At 42.0% G+C, this 19,315-nt stretch overlaps 1 protein-coding gene across 13 annotated transcripts in view; it reads left to right on the top strand.

Annotated features, from left to right (window-relative positions):
- The window catches only part of TSNARE1 (t-SNARE domain containing 1), a 449,947-nt gene that overhangs the window by 204,374 nt on the left and 226,258 nt on the right, over positions 1 to 19,315 (top strand). For all 13 annotated transcript variants that reach the window (XM_033512481.1, XM_015619054.1, XM_015619058.1 and 10 more), the window contains one exon: positions 1,308 to 1,364. In XM_033512481.1, the coding sequence (XP_033368372.1) occupies positions 1,308 to 1,364 (57 nt within the window). The remainder of the gene's footprint in view (positions 1 to 1,307; positions 1,365 to 19,315) is intronic.

Here is a 19,315-nt window from a genome sequence, read left to right as displayed (position 1 = left end):
CTCCCCAGCACCGAATTCAGGGGGAAGCATTTCCCCTGGCTCAGCCATGACATTATTTTGGTGTGCCTCCACTCTCGGGGGAGAAGGAGAGGTGATTACACAGTTCACCTTTTCTGCTTGCAGAAAATGTTAATTCAAATGTTACCCCACTTCTGTCTCTGCTTTGCTGTTTGGCTGCGCCAGAAAGTTCCCAGGCACGTCTTGTTGTTGGGATCTGTCACCAAGATCAAGCTGTTTAATAAAACAAACAAAGCCTGGACTCCAGTTCCTTCATTTGCTTCTTACTCACCCTCTTTACCCTGGGGAGGCTCTGCTGATAAGCAGATTTGCTTTGCTTTTAAACACTGTAGTAATGACTTAAATTTAGCATCCCCAAACTGCTTCCCTCCCCGGCAGTGCAAGTTAGGAGATAGATCTGGATTAATCAAAAGACAACCTGGACAAACTCTGGTGGCTTTAGTATATCACTTTAATGAGTCTGACGCATGCCTGCAACAATGGGAGGGATATATTGTAATTAGAGAGGTGTAATGAAATCTGGCTGGCAACATGCACTTAATAATGTGTCTCTATTAGAAACACTCTGGACTGATTGATTTCCCATCCTTGCTGCCTGTGCCTTAAAAATTAAATAAATAAATGGATGTACATAAAATTGCAGTTCAACAGCCTGCCTGTCGTGTAATAGAATTGCATCATTTCCAGTGCTGCCTCATATTTTAAATTATTTACAGGTCCTGTTCAAGAGGCTGAGTGCAGGGTCTTTAAATGAAATTATTTTATGTCTTGAATGAGAAGCTGGAATTATTTGGGTGAAGAGCTCCACCCCCATATACACACACCCATCTTTTTAATGTCTTTTTTTTTTTTCCCCCTAATGTTCATGAGTACAGTCCATCTGAACTGTATACCTAGGTTGGATTTCTTTTATTTTAAAAACTGTCATCAGTTCAGAAGTGCCAAAATTAACCACAGCAGTTTGTGAATGCCCGGCTGTGTCAGGAAAACAATCTGAGTGATAAATTGCTACTTATCCACGTCCTAGCTGTCATTCCTTAAATGCCTCTTTCAGTTTTGATAACCTTGTCATTCTGGAAGCTTTGAAGACTTTTAATGCCTGCAAGACTGAACTTTTCAATGCTTTTATACTCCCTTGTTTTTTCTAAAGAGTAAGAGCTTTCTCTTTGTCATTTTCTTTGGGAAGCAGAAGAAAATAGCTTCATATGACTCCTTCCCTAAATATTTGGACTCTGTTTTCTCAGCCATTTTCCCACTGATTTATTTTTTTTTTCTTTTCCTTTTAACAGAAAATAGCAGAGAAATCCAAAGCTTTGCTCCCTACTGGGCAGAGAAGCACCAAACAGGTAAGTTCACGTGTGTCTCTGTGTTTGGAAGTAAGTACAGTGCTAAAAAAAAAGCTGTTTTCTAACCCCACTAACGATGCTGAAGAGCTTGGAGCTCCTCCACTGCCTGCTCTGAAGGTGTTTTTTTTTCCAGTAGAAATGTGTGACGTCTTGGAGGTGGAAGATAACAGGACTCAGGGAAGAAAGACTTATATAAGACCTGTTTAATTATTCTCTGCTTTTCTATCCTCATGGGGCCATTTTTCCATTCTTGATGGGAGTTCTGTCTGCTCTGAAATACATCAAAAAGCAGTCCTACACCCCCTTTTCCTGGAAGCTGGGCTTGTAGGCACAGTGAAATCACATTCCAGGGACAATTTCATAGAAGAATTTAAGGAGAGTTTTTATCAAGCCTGTCTCCAGTTTTAAGAGGGATTATGTATTCTGGTTTCTTTGGCTACATTGCACTGTGGTTAACTATTATATACATATGCAAATTGAGCCTTTTTCTTCTCTTTTAGCCCATATTAGGAAATTTTTCAATGAATAAATACTATGTAGAATCAGAGTCTATATATTTATTCTGATAAATATTCATATATCTATATATATATACATATTCATATATACAGATTACTCGATATATTATGCACATATTCAGTTTCATATATATATGTATGTGAATATAGATCAAAATATAATTAGATGCACGTGTGACAGTGAACATATGCAAATTATTAAGACTATAAAGATATCTTTGTGTAAGTGTACATGTATATATACAGAAAAAATGTGTAGTCTTTTATAAATAGTAATGCAAAATACTATAGATTTAATATCTGTGTGTGTGTGTGTGTGTGTTTAAGGAATCTCCACAGATTTCCAAGAGAGTTTTGATTCCAGGAGATCCTTTGGTGAAGTAAGGGTCCAACAGAGATTAGTTTGGCATCTTAAATCCTACATGCTAAGAAACTTGTGGGCTTTGCAGCTGATCCTGTGCCACCAAAACCCAGCACTTTGTATCTAATTTCAGTGATTATTTCTGATATTTTTGATACCTTTTATCACTTAAGGGGCAATCATCAGGTTTTCCGCTTTCCTAATGACTTTTCTCTCCCTACCTTGTGCTGCCTGGTTTTCTGAAACTTCCTTAGTGTATGTAAGAAATAGTTGTACTTTGTGCCTTTGAATTGATGATTCTCTATAAAAAAAGAGTGGAATAGTGCCACTGAAGACCCCATCATTAGTGCAGATCAATGGACCAAAGCTTTAATATTAACTAAGATTCAAGCAATTACAATTCTGCCTTGGTCCTTGTGGCTTAGCTGGTTTAGGTGTCAGAAATAAAATGAAGGTACCAAAGGGCTGATGAATTCCTTTGCCCAGAATGAGGGTTCCCACTGCTGCCTTTGGAGAGATTGTGCACAGATGTTACTTTTCAGCTCTGTGTTTATAAAAATTAACAATCTATTTTTTTCCACCAGCTGGAGATCTGTGTTGAACAGGGGCATAAGTAACATGTCCTTTAACTGTGGTCAAATCCCACAAATGTCAAATATTTATTGGGTCATTTTGTGCAAATTAACTGTGATTTGTTTTCATGAGTGTATTGCATCACTTCTTAGGTTTTTAACCAGCTTTGTTTGACTGCTGTGGTGGAGTGGGTTGCAGGGAAGGGAACAGCTCTGTTCCTGCCTGGGCTACCAGGTGGTGGCATGGCCATGGCTGCTCCATAACTGCTGGCTATTTACCAGTGCAAATAAAATGAGGAGTGCTAATTACTGAGAATTGTTGGCACTGGGAGCAAGCCTGGGTGAAACCAGCTCCTTTGGTATGTTGAAATTGCTTGATGACATCGAATACAACTTTCTTTGGAAGTAAACAGAGTTTTAATATGGGAAAAAGAATAGGATGTCAGATGAAAATACTCAAATCTTTAATACTTTAAGTGAGTAATGGTGAGCTTGGAGCAAAAGGAGGCTGGAGGAGGAATGGGAAAGAGACAACCCCTTAAACCAGGCAAAGGAGAAGGAATCCAACCACTGGGAGATTGCAGCAGGATCAGTTTGGGTCAGGCAGAATCAGCAGCAGTGAGGTTAAACAGCTCAGGTTGTTTCTCCTTGTAGCTGTTGCTTGCAGGTGAAGTGGCTTGGATTGTGAAAAAGGAGGTTGTAGCATGTCCTGTGCTCTGACTCAGAAATAGGCTTGACCACACCCAGGAGCAAATCTTTTTCATTCAGTGACTCTTGGGCTGGGGACAAACAAGCCCTCATGCAAGAAAGGGGTGAAAATTAATTCACATCTGCTTCAGCTTCCCTGTACGTTCACAGCTGCACACCTCTTCTTCCTCCCTCAAGTACAGAAAGGAGAAAAATTAAAGGTATAAAACCTGCTGAAGGCAATGTGGGGGTGTGGTTAATTTTAACATTATTATTATTATTTTTCCAGCAGCAGATTGGCCAGGACATACAAATTTATGGTTCCCACAGGAACTGTAACCTGACCACTATGTGAATATATTAAGGCATTAAAGTTAACACCCTATAGAGTAATGCAAAATACTACATATGTTCAGGAGACCTGATTTATGGGCCTTGTGAAGCTGCACAGTGACTTGGTGCAGATCCAGCCTTGATTCAAACACTGCTTGCCTGCAGGGCTTTGTTCTCTTTTATTTATACTTTAATTTATTACACCAAATTGTAAGAGGCCTAAAGAATACTCATTTTTCTGGATGCCTGTCCCCATACTTCTCTCCTCCTCTCTGGTGAGTGGGAAAGGTGAGATGTTGGGTAACACAAGCCCTAATAATTTCCCTTTAGGGAGTAATTGATTCCCTAGACCCATGTAACAGGTAAAAATTGCCATGGGAAAGCCTTGGGAAAATTAGTTTCTTGCCCATTGCGGTTTGTTGTAAGTACTCTTTAATTGAGTTTATTTGTTTATAAAGGCCAAATAAAGGCATTGATCCAAAACTCCTTGAAGCCTGAAGTTATATAAATTCTTAATCAAATATTTGTTTGTAGGAATGTGTTTGTGTATAGACAAATCGATGGATTTCTATAGGTGCATATACTGAAAGACACAACTTTTTGCTACACTAAATGATCATTGTTGAGCGTGCCTTGTGGCAACAATTTAAAAAGAGGAAAAAAGCCCTTTCCCTTGAATCTGTGAAAGTAATTTTAAGTCTTCACCTGCTGGCCAAAATGAGATCTCAAAGGCTCGTTAAGGGGAATTTTGGAAATTAGTTTCCAGTTGATGGGAGTTGCTGGTGCAGCCTACAGCAGAGAGAGGATTTGGGGATAAGGTCACCTCTGCTCCTGATTGTTTTTGGGACAGATGGGCTTCAAATCCCACTTCTCCCCCTGAACAGATGCACCAAGGTGCAAACTCCTCCTCCCAGGCAGAGTGCAGTGTAGGAGTGGGAGTATTTCAGGTGTTCCCTGGAGCCTGGGACAGTGTGGTCAGTGCAGGAGAGGCTGGACAGCTGACCAGATGTGTCCTCTAGGCTGAAATCCATCCCACAGTGCAACAACTGGATATAGTATGTTAATGTTCTAATAGAATGGAATAGATTATCCGTAATATTAAAATAGTTAATGGTAGGCTGTGGAAAATCCCACAACAGAGTAAATAATGTTTCTGGGCACAGGAGATGAAAAGAATCCTTCTTTTTAATTTTCTGAAATTGTTGTACATCCAACATCATCTGCTTCTGATAGAAAGAATCTGGTTTTGTGCCAGTGGTTGAATGAGTTCAAGTGATGAGGCTTGGAGCAGCCTGGGATAGAGGAAGGTGACCCTGCCCATGGCAGGGGGTTGGACAAGATGATCCTTCAGGTTCCTTCCAACCCCAACCACTCTGTGATTCTCTGCAATTCCCTCTTCTCCACTAATGGGGAGGAAAGTGGGATTTTCTCACCATGGAGATTTTGTGGGTGGTTCCCCCAAGGGAGTGGGAGAAGGGGAAGCACAGCTCTGTTTTAAGCTCTGTTTTAGCTGGGGAATGAGTTTTATCTAAAACCACATCAAAAATCTGAACAGACTTTCCTCTCTCTCTTTTTTATTTTTTTATTTTTTGAGGAAACTTTCCTAGCAATATTTAGAAATTAAAATTACAGTAATTGTCATGGTGCAATGGCATCCCTCTTCATTTCCTGCTGCTCATGGGGAGAGGAAAGGATAATTACTGCTCTGGAACATGGCAGTTTCCAAAAAGATGCCTTTGTTTCTTATTCTATGGGCCTATTTGACCCATCTCTCAAAGGTCAGTAAATTATATTTCTTAGGAGCACAAAGATGGATAATCAATGTCTATTTGCATATACAAGCTTTTTTATTATTATTTTTTTTCTCTCGACTGCATCAGTTTATTCTTGCTTTAAATGGACTTCCTTCCCACAGGAAGCATCATTTCTCCCTTTCTTCCTGTGTTTATGAAGTTGTTCTTTTTCTGTGATTAGAGTAAAATTTTCATTTTTGGGGCAGTGAGATCCAGGCCTTGGTTTATGGAAGAATAACTTTTTTTGGCAGTAATGTCTGCAAAAACTGCATGTATGTATGTGAGTGTGTAATGACTTTGGTTATTTGGGCCTCTATTTTTACCTGGCCCTTGTCATGGAAGGTGTTGTATAAGCACAGCTACAAGACTGTGCCACCCTGGGGATCTCTCAGGCCAAGCCAACACCCACAGCTCATTTAGAACAATAATTAATGATGAGTTTTTAATGCAGTAGATGCTCCTCGTGTCTGAAACCAGCTCCCACATTTGTGAGGGGAACGTGGTCTGTATTTCCCTGAAATGCAAAACTTAATTTCCCACAATCAAAATACAGCATTTGCTCCAACAAATGGAGCTTTTTATTTACACATTTGTCTTATTGACTCTACCATCTTATCTGAGAAATCATCCCAGTTCCTCATGTTCCAGTCTGGCTGCTGTATCTCAGGAAATCAAGCCTTAGCTTTGGTGATAATTTATCTTGCATATGTGGTAGTGAATGCTATGTCTTTTCAAGGTCATCTGGGATGCAGCTACTTCTGTAAAAAGTGTTATTTCAATAATGTCAACTTTGTTTTAAATGACTGTGCATCCTTTAAAAGCCATATTGTAATCAACCCACTCCCCTGTTCCTAGGGTTGTCAATACGGAGCATTTAAATCACACAGTTATTTTTCTCTTGACTTTACTCAAGTGTGGGCTTTTGTTTGGTTTTAAGGGGTTTGATTTTTTTTTTAAGGTAGTCATTAAAGCAATTTTTGTAAGAAAATTTAAATATTTTCTTTTCTTTTTCTGCCTCTTTGGGGGTAGAAAAATAGATTCTCATAAAGGGATTTAATAAGTGGATGGAAATAGATTCACATTTAATCTTTTAATTTGTTCCCTTTATTTTCAAGGGAGGTGGAATCTATTCTGAATATCCCAAAGTACTTTTGCTCTGCTTCCAGTGTGTCTGGGAAGGGAAGGTCTTTTCTTCTCAGCATGCCCACGATCTTGGGGAAAAAAAAATTCCAGTGGGCTTCATAGGCACAGAATTTAAGCAACCATCAAACTCCCCTTCTGTCAGGGAGGCAGCATTTTTCAACTGTAAAACTTAAAATGAAGAATCCTGCACCAGAGCCCTTGGGAAAACACCCTCATTCCAGATGCTGCCGGTGGCAGGTTTTATGGGACACCAGGAATGCTCTGGGCTTCGATAAAAATGGGTTACAAACACCCCAAATGCTGCTATAGCTTTAGCTGAAGGAATTGTCAAAAGCTGGAGGTGTGAGCTTCCAGTAACATTCCAATCTCCTTACCCTACAAGAGAAGAAAAGTAAGAAAAGACCAAACCTGTATGAAAAAGGAATATGTATCATCAAGTTTGGGGGCACCAGCCCAATTTGGGGGAACTTGTCATTTCCTAAATTGGCCAAACACCTTGAATGTTGTGGATTTTCCTTGGCAATCCTCTACAAAGTGCCTTTCAAGGGACCAGCCCACTTTGCCTGTGCCTGCTGATGGAACCAGAAACTGCAGCTGCTTCTTTCAGCACTTAGGCTGATAGTCTGAGTGAAAACTGAATTTTCAATAGCTGGGTTTTGGTTAGTTAAGAGGTTTTTTTTTTAAGTTTGTTTGTTCCCTTGTGTGATTTTCTTTCTTTTTTTTTTTTCCCTTTTGTTTGAGTGAGAAAGGACGGAGGTTTCTGTGTGGGCAGAGGATGAAGGCAAGGGAAGGGGTTCTTTTGTACAAACCCTCCTCCAGAGCAGCTCCTCTGGCTCCTCTGCCCCAGCTCTGAGTCACTGCTGGAGCCTCAAATCGAGGGGCTGCTTTGTCTGGAATGTGCCAGCCTCGCCCCCAGCCCTGCAACCACTTGTTTTTATGCTCCCAAATGCTGGGAGACTCTTTGCTCTCACCCCAGGGACCTGCAGGGACCCCGCAGGGAGGGCTGTGCCCAGGGACGGTGACACCGGGGTCGTGTGGAGGCGTTTGGGGCCACGGGCTGAAACACGACCATGAACCAGCCTTGCTAATGGCAGAGAGCACTTTGAAAAATCTATATTGTGCCCAGAGGCTGGGACACATCACTCAGCTGGTGCCCACATTATTGTTCTTCCAGAGACAGAGACAGATCTGCAAATATTGGGTTTTTTCCCCACTGCTTGTGGTGGCTGCCTGGGTGGTTGCTGTGCTTCTGTCTTGTGGAATCACAGAATGGTTTGGGTTGGAAGAGGCATTAAAGATCATCCATTCCAACCCCCTGCCATGGGCAGGGACACATTCCACTATCCCAGGCTGCTCCAAGCCACATCCAACCTGGCCTGGAGCACTTCCAGGGATGGGGCCACAGCCAGGGTCTCACCACCCTCACAAAGAGGCATTTCCTCAAAATACCCAATCTAAATCTACTCTCCTTCAGCTTAAAGCCATTCCCCCTTGTCCTGTCACTCCATGCCCTTGCAAAAAATCCTCCTCCAGCCTTTCTACCTCCTTCAGTACTGCCAGCCCCTAAATTTAAAGAATACTGTAAATGCTCATCTTCCTGCCACACTGGGTTCTTCATGGAGGGGGTCAGTGCACCCACATAGATAAGAAAAGCATTTCTCACCTATTATATGAGATCCAGACATGCTCTCAAGGAATTCTGAGTCCTCTTTCCTCCTGAGTGTTGCTTTTTACCCCATGAGTGTGGGCAGTTCATGGTTCCAGTCAGCACTGCTGGCACAGGTTTGTCTATCTATAAATATATACATGTATCTGTAGATATCTGCACCTACATCAGTATAAATAAATACAAATCAAAACCAAAATGAAATATAACTGTAAATACAGTGTCAGCTGGATGGACACTCACCTTGCTGAGAGAGCTTTGTCCTTGCATGCAGCTTTTCTGGGCAGTGAGGGTCACCTCTGGCAGCTGTGTCAGATCTGTGTGACAGCAGTGGAAGAGGAGAGCAAACACAGGCCAGGATCCCAGAGCTGATGAAACGTAGGCTGGGTCTGCAGGACGTGTGTGGCCACAATGGCAGTACAATAATTATTAAAAAATGAATTAAAAGCTTGAATTTTGTTCACTTTATGGGCTTGACTCCCCCATATGTGACTTATTTTTTCTTTTTTTTTTTTTCAGAAGCATAATTATATAGTGAGCATTTCTGCCCAGTGGAAGTGGTTTCTGCTGGTGTGAGGGGGCTGCTCACACGACCTCCCTTCCTTCAACCCCACCTTCCTTCAACCCCACCTTCCCCAAGTTGCACTGCAAGAGTCTAAAATTGACTTTTGCCCTGGCAAAGATCACATGCAGCAACTGGAGTAACAAATGTGAAACCTTACTGAGCGTGTCACCTTGCTCCAAAGTGAATGCAGTGTTATTTAATACATTTAAACCCCCCTGTGGAGATGAATTATTGAAAGGAAGGAAATTGTATTCTTCTAAACCCACTTTGATGGCTGCATTTATCACATGATTAAATGGGGACAGCAATGGTGTTTTCCCACTAAAAAATGTGTTTGGAAATATGTTAACCCCTGCTGCACCAGGGTGAAGACAAAAATGATATTTACTTTCTAGGGCACATCTTATTTGTTTACAAGGTCTAAATAAACAATGTTATTTCCACCACAAAAATATGAAACCCCTTTCACTCCTGTGTAGAGGGCATGCTGTCACCTCCTTTTTCCTGCATCCCACCTGTGAAATCATGGAATTATTTGAGATGGAAGCAACCTTAAAAACCCTCTTATTCCAACTTCTTGCCATGGACAGGGACACCTTTCACCAGACCAGGTTGCTCAGGCTCTTTGAATTGGTCACAATTATTTCTGGTTTATGAAAACACGAGGAAACACAAAATCACACTTCTGATTCTTTATTCTGTTCCTCAAGCTGAAAACTGTAACCCAAATTTATGTTGTTTTTGCCAAGCTAAACTTTCACTGATGTACTGGTTTGTTATAGTTTCATCCTCACTTTTAATGATAATCCAAGATGCTGAAATTCCTTTGGAGCTAACTCATAAAGCTGGACGTATATCAGAGAGGTAATTTATATATAGTGTCATTATAAAACACAACAGGCTCTGTAGGATAAGGCATGTGGTGCAGATAACATTTCAAGTAGTTATTTTTGAGCTGATAGCAACAGTCTGTGTGATAAATAAAATAAATATGTTCACCTAAACACAGATGGAGGTTCTCCACTGCAATCTCACAAACTTGTTGATTTGAGAAGGAACCTCTGAAGCAAACAGTTCCCTGAAGTTTGAGAGACTTTTTCACCCAATTGTTCCAAATATGAAATAAAGTGATGGTTCAGAGCCTACACCACGAGCAAAATGAAAATTCCCTGGATATGCTTTTGTAGATAAGAATGGAAGAGAGTTGGACTTGATGGTCCTCATGGCTCCTCTCTGATTTGAGTTATTCTGTGATTTCTATGAATGAAAAAGCTGAGCCATGAGTGCTGCTCATCACTGCCACTGTCGGGAGCAAATCACGGTTGTGTGGTTGGTACCTGCTGAGCATCACCCACGTCCCTGCTCACCCCTGTAAGCTCTTAATTAATCCTGGGAGAAGAGGTGCAGCCATGCCATCACAGATCTTCCTGTGGCTGTCCAAATGGGCAGCTTGTCACTTCAGCAGTGAGGTGACAGGACTGCATCTCACAGTGTCCCCTGCAGTAAAACACAGAAAAGCTTTGCAGTGTCCCCCTCGTTAATCTGCTTTAATTAAAGCTGGGCTACCACGTGGTAGCCTGGGATGAGCATTGGGTCACTCCAGTGGCCTAATTGGATTAATTTGGTTTGGTGCAAGAGGACTTTTTCCCTGCTCCCTAAACCAGTTAAGGTCTCAATCTCACCTCTTGTCTCACTGTTTTCTCCAGATGCTGGAAGGGAGCTGGGAAAGGTAGAGCAAAGAAAGTTCTTCCTCATGGGAAACAGAAAGTTCTGCCCCTTTTTGTGCAACTTCCCAAAGCCAAACTCACAGACAAGAGGTTCCCAAGGTCTTCCTTGGCACAAAGACTGCCATGGAGAAACTGGATGAAACCATAAATGTTTATTTCCATGAACCCACTTTTCCATGGGGCAAAGCCAGAGATCCTGTTTCCAGTCTGTGCAAGCCCTGGATTTTTTGTGAGCTGTGCACACCTCACTTGGATGAAATGAAAAGATTCAGTGTTTTATTTTCTACCTTCACTGAGTCTGTAAAGTCCTGAATGTAATAAAACTGTTGAAGTAGTTTCTAGAACCTTAACTCAGTGTTACACTCGACACAATTGAAACTCTTGATTTGCAACATTTCTTGCTTTAAGGATTTTTCCTTCCCCTTCTCCTTTCTGTATTGGGTTATATACTCATGAAGAGCTCAGCAGTGACGTGCTGAAAAGCACAGATGATTGCCTTAAAAAAACCCAAAAACCACCCAGAAAACAAAAATTAAAGAAAAACCAAAGCACCTTCTTGCAATTTTCAGCTGATTTTTGGTGAGTGAGGAAGGTGTTTTCTCCCTTTCTGTGCCCAGCAGTTTGTAACTGGGTAGATGATTTAAGGAAAGAGAATGGGAGTGTGGCTTTTATGTGCAGCAGGACATAGTGACCTCTTCTGGAAGCTGAGCACTGGGGAGTTTGATGGCCCTGCGGTGGGAGCTCCTGAGCTGACCCCTGTATTTAAACTTGATTAAAAGCACCAATGAAGAGCCAGGCAGAGGGAAAAAAAAAACCCAAAACAAAACAACACCTTTTACAGCAGTTACTGGGAGTGGGGTGAGGGAAGCTGTGGATGCTGCACATTTTGGAGTGCCATCTGCTGGCACAGGAATCGCTCAGAGACAGGAGCTGGGTTTTACAGGGATCAGATGAAAACGGTGTCAGGGAAGCCCTGATGAATCACTGAGATGAGAATAAACTCTCTAAAGAGTTGGGGTGAAACAGGATGTTTTGTGTGTCTGTTGAAGACAGAATCCCTTGCTCAGCTGTGGAAATCTGCTCCATGTCCCCTTTCTGTACTGAGAACAAACAAATAGAGTTTAAATAAGTATAATATTAATGATTTTGTGTGTAAATACATTACTTCTGAGATCCCTAGGGACAGCAATTTTGAGCTTTAGGTCACATCTGCTGTGAGTTTGGCAATTTTTAGTCTCAGCTTGTCTGGTTCTCATCTTTAGTAAAGTCCACAGGGCTGTGCAGGTCCCCTCCCCACCCAGTTCACAGAATTTTGGCATCCAAAGGTGAGCATAGGTCTTGCTCATCAGCACTTCTGGTTAGCACAGTAGGGTCTGGAAGGTCACCTGATAAATGGCAGAGGGTGACACACTTCTGGTGTAGCATGGGGTAATGCTAATTTGCTATTTTTGAGTTTAGAAGGTTCAAAATTATTTGAATGAACGAGAAACGTCAGCTCATCAGTGTGAGAGCAGGTAAAGGTGATATCCTCTGCTGGAAACCTGCCTGCCTGGTAAGAGCTGCCAGGCACTCCCAACCTGGAAAAAATGGGCTAACAAAGAGAGTTTTGTACAGAAACAAAGTAGGGGAAAGAGCTTTTTTGTTTATAGAGAGCAATTTTTTTTTGTTTAAATATTTTAGTGTCTGCCTTTTGTTGTTGTTGTTGTTATTTTTATGTTTTGACCCAAAGGGACTCATTTTACAAAGCATGTGGTTTGCAATTTGTTTTCTTGTCCTACACCAATCCTGTTTATTTTCAGGTGTATTTTATTTTGGGCTTGATGATATCCAATGTTATAAAACCTTTTTCTCCTTACACTGCTTGTTGCTTCCAAGCCTTCAGGCATTGACCCACTGTGGACTTGAGTTCACACAAAATCCCTTTAATCACCCTTTTGCCTTCTTGACTCTATCTTTGCTCCCTCTTCAGTCTCAGGGCTCACCAGTGCTGCTTTTTCCTCTTCTGAGCTGTGAGGAGTTAGAAAACATTGCAAATTATTAACAGACCACCAAAACAAGGTTTTTTTAAAGTGTGGTAATGGAGCTTTGTGAGCTATTTTTGGAACTGCTTTATTTGGAATTGCTTCTTTGTTTACAAACTGGTGATTGTATATAAGACTTGATATGAAATAGGAGGTGAGTTGGGAAACCTTCTAATGCTGAGTTTTAGTAGATGCCCCTGCAGATCACAAACAGTTTTTAAACTGAGATGTTTCTGTCCATAGGGGGAGGAACCCATCCCTGTTTGTGATGTGTTGCCCCTGGCTGGATTCCAGTGCCCACCAAAGCTGCTCTGTCACTCCCTCAGCAGATCAGGGGACACAAAATGTAGTGAAAGGCTCAGGGGCCAAGATAAGGACAAGGAGAAGTCACTCTCCAGTTACTGTCACAGGCAAAACGGACTCGATGTGGAGAAATTAGTTTAATTTCTTACCAATTAAATCAGAATAGGATAACGAGAAATAAAACTGAATCTTAAAACATGTCTCCTGTACCCCTCCCATCTTCCCAGGAAAACTCACTCCTGAATTCTCTACCTCCTCCCCACCAGCATCACGAAATGGGACCAGTTCATCACAAGTTGTCTCTGCTGTTCTTTCCTCCTCACCCTCCTCCAGAGAGGGACCCTTCCACGGGGTCTCAATTCACACCAGTGAAACTGCTCCAGCACAGGCTCATCTCTCCACAAGTCCACAGGTCCTGCCAGGGTTCTCTGCCTTCCTGTGTCTTGGGGGTTTTTGTTCTGTTTCTTTTGTTCTGGTTTTTTTCATCATTCTCAGAAGGAAATGGAAATTGGTGGGTCTGGATGTGTTTGTAAAGAGGAATAGGTTGAGTAGCTGCCAAGTGCATTCAGAGTCTGCAGAATTGATGTGTTTCCTGGGCTTGTTTGCCCACTGTTTATCATGGAATATTGAATATGGGACTGGGAGTTGACCTGGCAAGTGAAGTCAGACCCTTTTGTGCAGCCCCTCAGTGAGTTTGAAAGCTCTGAGAGCAGAGGAATTGGGCCATTGTCTCTTCCTGCTGAGGGGATTTGGGGAACATCCTGTTTCTTTCAGTGGGGTTCTGCTGTTGTTTTCCTTCCTTCCAGAGCAGGAAAGGTGGAAGGAAGAATGAAAGTTTTTCATTGAGATTCATCACATGTGATTTCCTCCTCAAGAAAGCCGTGTAGTCACCGCAGGTATTGACAGGAAGTCATTTTGCAGAAGGAGTGATGTGACACCTTCCTCTGTTCATTTCCAGGTTTCTACTGAAAAGCCAAGGAATTGGTGGGGTATTTCATATTTATCCACATCATTACATTTAACACCTCAGAGCTTTCCTTTTGATATCCTCTGTTAATTCTCAGCATCACAGCAGGAAACAAATCAATCTCCTCCTTCCCTGCTGCAAATATTTGTTGATAAGGTTACCGATAAGCTCTAAATTAGTTTTCATGGTTTCAGAATGCAAAGGTGTAGATGTTATACCATGGCAACTGGTTCCTCTTGGCAGGTTGTTCCACTGCCTGTGATAAAGATGACTTTGGCTTCATTTCAGGACAAGTGATGTGAGAAGGCCGCTTCTCTGCACAAAAATCTTTTCCATCAAGAAAATTCCTTGCGCTATGATTCACTCATGCCATATGTGGAGGAATTAAATTCTGGGTGCGATGCATGAAGGAAACCCCACAGGAGGAGAAATGATTTGACAGCTGATCCATAGAGCTCTTTCAGCTACCTCTAAAGAAAATGCTGTGATGCCAGTATCAGTTTCATTACACATCTGGGCTTGACTCATCTGCTACAGTGAAGGAAGAAAGAAACCCAAAGAAATAATTAAAGTTCATTATTGAGTGTATATGAAATAGCATTATTAAAGTATCTCCCTCACATTTATTTATAACCCTTCTTCCTGACAGAGCCTGACATGTTTCGCAAACAACACTGAATGATTATACATTCTTTGCCCAAAATCTGAGGATGTTACTCTGCATTCTATTCATCACTTGCTCAGTCAAAATTTATGTTCCTGCACAATCTGTACGTTTTCTGAGATCTCTTTGTGTAGGTACATTACTCATGAGACCTAGCAGGAATATTTAAAATAAGTTGGGGTGGAAGGGCTCAAATTTCCTTCAGAAAAAGCCAAGTTCCTCTGAGGAGTGTTGGACTGGGCACTGTCACTGCATGACAGGGTGAGGCTGGAGGAGAAGAATATCTCCATCCTCACAATCCACACTTTTTGGACGGCAGGATGGAGTTCCCAATGGTTGCACTCATCCAGGACAACTGAGTTATCATAGCTCCTCTTGGAAAGATACCTGGGCCTCCAGGATGTGAGTTCTAAGAATGATCAGAACCTTTTGAGAAACTCAGCCAAGTGGTTTCTTTTTTTGACCAGGGCAATGATTGTACTCAGCACTGGTGAGGCCACACCTCAAGTGCTGTGTCCAGTTCTGGGTCCCTCAGGTCAAGAGGGGTTGGAGCATGTCCAGGGAAGGTCAACAGAGCTGGGGAAGGGTTTAGAGAGTCAGTCCTGTGAGGACAGGCTGAGGGAGCTGGGGGTGTTTAGCCTGGAGAAAAGGATGCTCAGGAGGGACCTTCTTGCTCTCTACAATTCCCTGAGAGGAGGTTGTAGCCAGGCAGGGGTTGCTCTCTTCTCCCAGGGAACAAGGGACAGGATGAGAGGAAATGGCCTCAAGCTCTGTCAAGGGAGGCTCAGGTTGGACATCAGGAAGAATTTCTTCATGGGAAGGGTTGTTAAACATTGGAAGGGACTGCCCAAGGTGGTTCACTTCCATCCCTGGGAGTGTTCAAGAGGAGACTGAACATGGCAGTCAGCGCTCTGGCCTGGTTGACAAGCTGGTGATTGTTCAAAAGTTGGACTTGATGGTGTTGGAGGTCTTTTCCAACTTCAGTGATTCTGTGATTCTCACAAAACAAAAGCCTGCATCAGCGTCCTTGGGAGAGACTGGCCCAGGACACACCTCAAGGGCTCGTCTCTCCTCTGTGTTCCCACTGGTTTCACCCCCTTCCGTTTGCCAAATGAGACCTGAAAACAGATCAGAGAGAAGGGATTATCTGTGTGGCTTTGGTGTATTAGCACAGCTGTGTTTGAGCTGAGCAGCAGCAGGGGTAAAAGCACAGGCAGTGGATGCAAATAGAAGGACTCCAGCAGAAAGGTAATGTAAACTCATCAGGGACTTCAAAATGCTGAGCCAGATCGATGCTCCTGTGCTGCTGGAAAGTGTCACCTCCCTCAGCAGGCAGTGTCAGTGGTTCAGGGAGAGCTTCCCGTGGAGAAAGCTGGTGTGCAGCCTCGTGATTATGATAAAATATTCAGGGGTATTGTGGACTCAGTCACCTTCCACAATTTGGTGTGGAAAAATATGTGTCCAACAGTAACTGTGCTAACAGTTTTTAGCTCAGTCTGATCTCAGATAAATACAGAGTTTAGTAGTTTTCTGGAAAAGCAGTTTTTTTCAGTTTTTCTCTTTTTTTTTTTTTTTTTTACCCATTTTTGTCTTTATTAATAGAAGTACCCTGTGGCAAGAAAGATTCTTTTCCAGCATGTGGGCAGGATGTTGGTTTATCTTCAGAAATTAGTGACAAATGCTTCTTCAAGAGAAGAGAAATCTTTTTTGTCTAAAAATGAAATTTCCTGCTCCCCAGTAGTTGGTCTGTGTATGGTAATGAAAGAGGAACAACACAACAGGAATGTGTAGATTTTTATAATGGCTATTCTGTGTTTGGAAAGATTTTCTGCCTTCCTTCTCTCACCCTTCCTGCTGAAATATATCAGCACTAGTGAGGGTTTCAGTCCCTGTGAGGGTCCTGTCTCAGCTCCTGTTGTGCCTGGCTGGGGGATCTGTGCATTTTGAAGGTAACCTGGATCTGCCTTTGGCTCCCTTTCAATTCACTTCCAAGTTTTCTTTACTCTTTGTCCCCTTTCCAAGCACCTTTTGTGCTCTTCTTTCACTCTTGCACAGTCCCTGCTCTCATTTGTTTGGTTGTCCCTCTTCCTTTGTCACCTCCTCTTATTTCCCCCCATATTTTGTTCATGTCATTCCCCTCTGTAAAATTCTTGAAAAAGCATTTGAGAGCAAACAGCACTGAAGCCATTTCCTTGCCACACGTTCCCCTTTTATAGCATAAGATATGATCAGTTACATTTCTGCCCATAACCATAGGATTAATATTTAAATTGTGCTTATTGACATAATGATACCCATTGTGAGACTAACAATATAAATAAGCTGGAGGAACAGCTAGGAAAGCAAGATAAGAGAGTCTCAATGCCCAGGGGACATACACAAGGTGGAGAGTAATAGGGAACATTATGTATTTTGCTCATCAACAATTTTTCAATGAAAGAGGATTTAAAACTGCTGCAGTTTTCAGCATATGAAGAGTGTGAGGTGAATTGGGATCAGCTTTTGTAGTGACTTCATGTTGTAACAAACTTCTTGTGGCTCCAGCTTAGTTTGTGACATCCCTCACCTCACTAGAGCCTGTGGAAGTCCAAATTGTCCTCAGCAAATATTGCTGTCTTCTTATTTGAAAACTGGAAGAGATGTGAAACAGGGTTGATCCAGAATGGGGAGTTTGAATGGTTAAAAAAAAATCTGTTTCTGCCTGATTTCTGCAATGCCCTTTAGGAGAACTCTCCTTGCAGAGAAGAGTAGTGATCTTCATAACTCAGAAGTACAGTGTCATGCTGGAAAGTGACCATCAGAAATGAAACAAATGTGTTCAGTACAGGTGTCACTGAATAATTAAATATCAAAAGCCAAATACAGGTAGAATTAACTTTTGAGAAGACAACATGGGAAAATAAAGGATCAAAAAAAAACCGCATTAACAGGCAGGAAAATTTTTCTGTAACCTTCACTAGGATCAAAATTCTACCCTCACCAATGGAATCCCAGGGATTATAAATGTTTTCTTGCTGATATTCTATTTCTTGGTCAGGGTCCCTCCTTGTGACATGAAAGCTCAGCCTGGAGTTTGGGAGAGAGGAGGGTGGGATTTGTGAGGAAACCAACTTTTACACAGTGGCTTCAGCACTGCATTTCATCCTTCTTGGTCCATATTGAGCCTCCATTGACTGATTTAAATTGACCTTCAGGCTTCTTCTTGCTTCTGAGCACTAAATCCTGGAGAAGCAAAGACCCCTTGTCTGACCCGAGCACATCTCATGGATAATCTCTGTGTCAGTTCTGTAAACTCTGTAATGTCTTCAACAGACACAGCACTGAGCATCTGCTTCCTCCCCTCTCCCCACCACTGGTTTGTTTCTAATGAAATATTTATTAAGTGAATGATATTTGCAGTCAGAGAAGGAGATAATTCATGCAAGCAATCAGCTCTGGGTTAACTGGAGAATGAAAATGTCTTGGACCGTAGCAAAAACTCATAATCAAAGGGCTCCCCAGCTATCCATCAAACAATCAATTACTGTATCCATTAGTCCCCTTTCACCACACATTAGAACAATTTACTAGACATGCTAATGTCCAGGTCATTGCTCCTTAAGGATGAGCAAACAGCAGGGGCATCTATCAAAGTTTTGATGCAGTGTGATCTCATACAGTGTGAATACATAGCTTAGATCACTTCATATTCTCGTGCTGTTAAGTCTATTAAAAACCAGGTTTGTGAGGGAGATGCAGGTTGTCTCCCATCCTCACCAGCTGAGGGAAAATTGTCAAAATAAGTTGAACATTTCACATGATTCTGCCCTCTGTGTGGTGAGACGGAAGGTCATTCATTCTTTGTGACAGATGAATAAACAATCTGCACATCAGTAAACCAGAGGTGGTTTTGTCACTTCTTTGTCACACTGGCCAGGTGATTGCAGACACGTTTTCTGCTCTTACATGTGGCATGTGGGAGAAAACAGGATTTCTCCACAAAGAGGGAATTCAAGAGGCAGCTTTCTATGTGTCACCCCAGACCTGTCTTGCCTCTCTGCCCTCACTTAGTCCCTGATAAATCTACTGGGAATTCAAACCATGAGTGCTGAAGGAATCTGTTAATTCCTCCACAGTGCAGATTTCTATCTCTGAAGACAAGACTCTTTCTACAGGTAGCTGGGAGAAACAAACACATTTCAATACACTCAGCTGAGCTAAGTATGATATATTATTTTCTGTAAAAAAAAAAAAAAAAGTGGTTTTTGGTCAGGGTTTTTTTGGGGTTTTTTAATGTTGTTTTGGATTGTTTGGGTTTTTTTTCCCCATAGTCTCCCTTGGCCACAGCTGGGCATGTGTAGTGTAAATCTCTACTTCTGAGCCTGACATTCAAGGCTCCCTTTATAGTCTATGGCACAGTTTTGTGTTAAGTAGCTGTCAATCTTTTTAATCTGGAGAACAGGGCTTTTATCTCCATTGACTTTATTGACCACGTCTCCATTGATTATAGTGGGAGTCTTAATCAGGAGCTCGGAGGTCAGTGCCTCCACTGTGGGTATGTAAAGTTGGAGAGGATTTCTGGCAGTTCAATTTGCCTGATCAATTCAAACAAAGATATCCACTGTGCAAACATCTCAAATTGGTGTTAAGAG

This window comes from Parus major, chromosome 2 (genome assembly GCF_001522545.3).
Source record: "Parus major isolate Abel chromosome 2, Parus_major1.1, whole genome shotgun sequence".
In the NCBI taxonomy this organism is placed as follows: domain Eukaryota; kingdom Metazoa; phylum Chordata; class Aves; order Passeriformes; family Paridae; genus Parus; species Parus major.
This window is presented reverse-complemented; position numbering and strand designations above follow the sequence as displayed.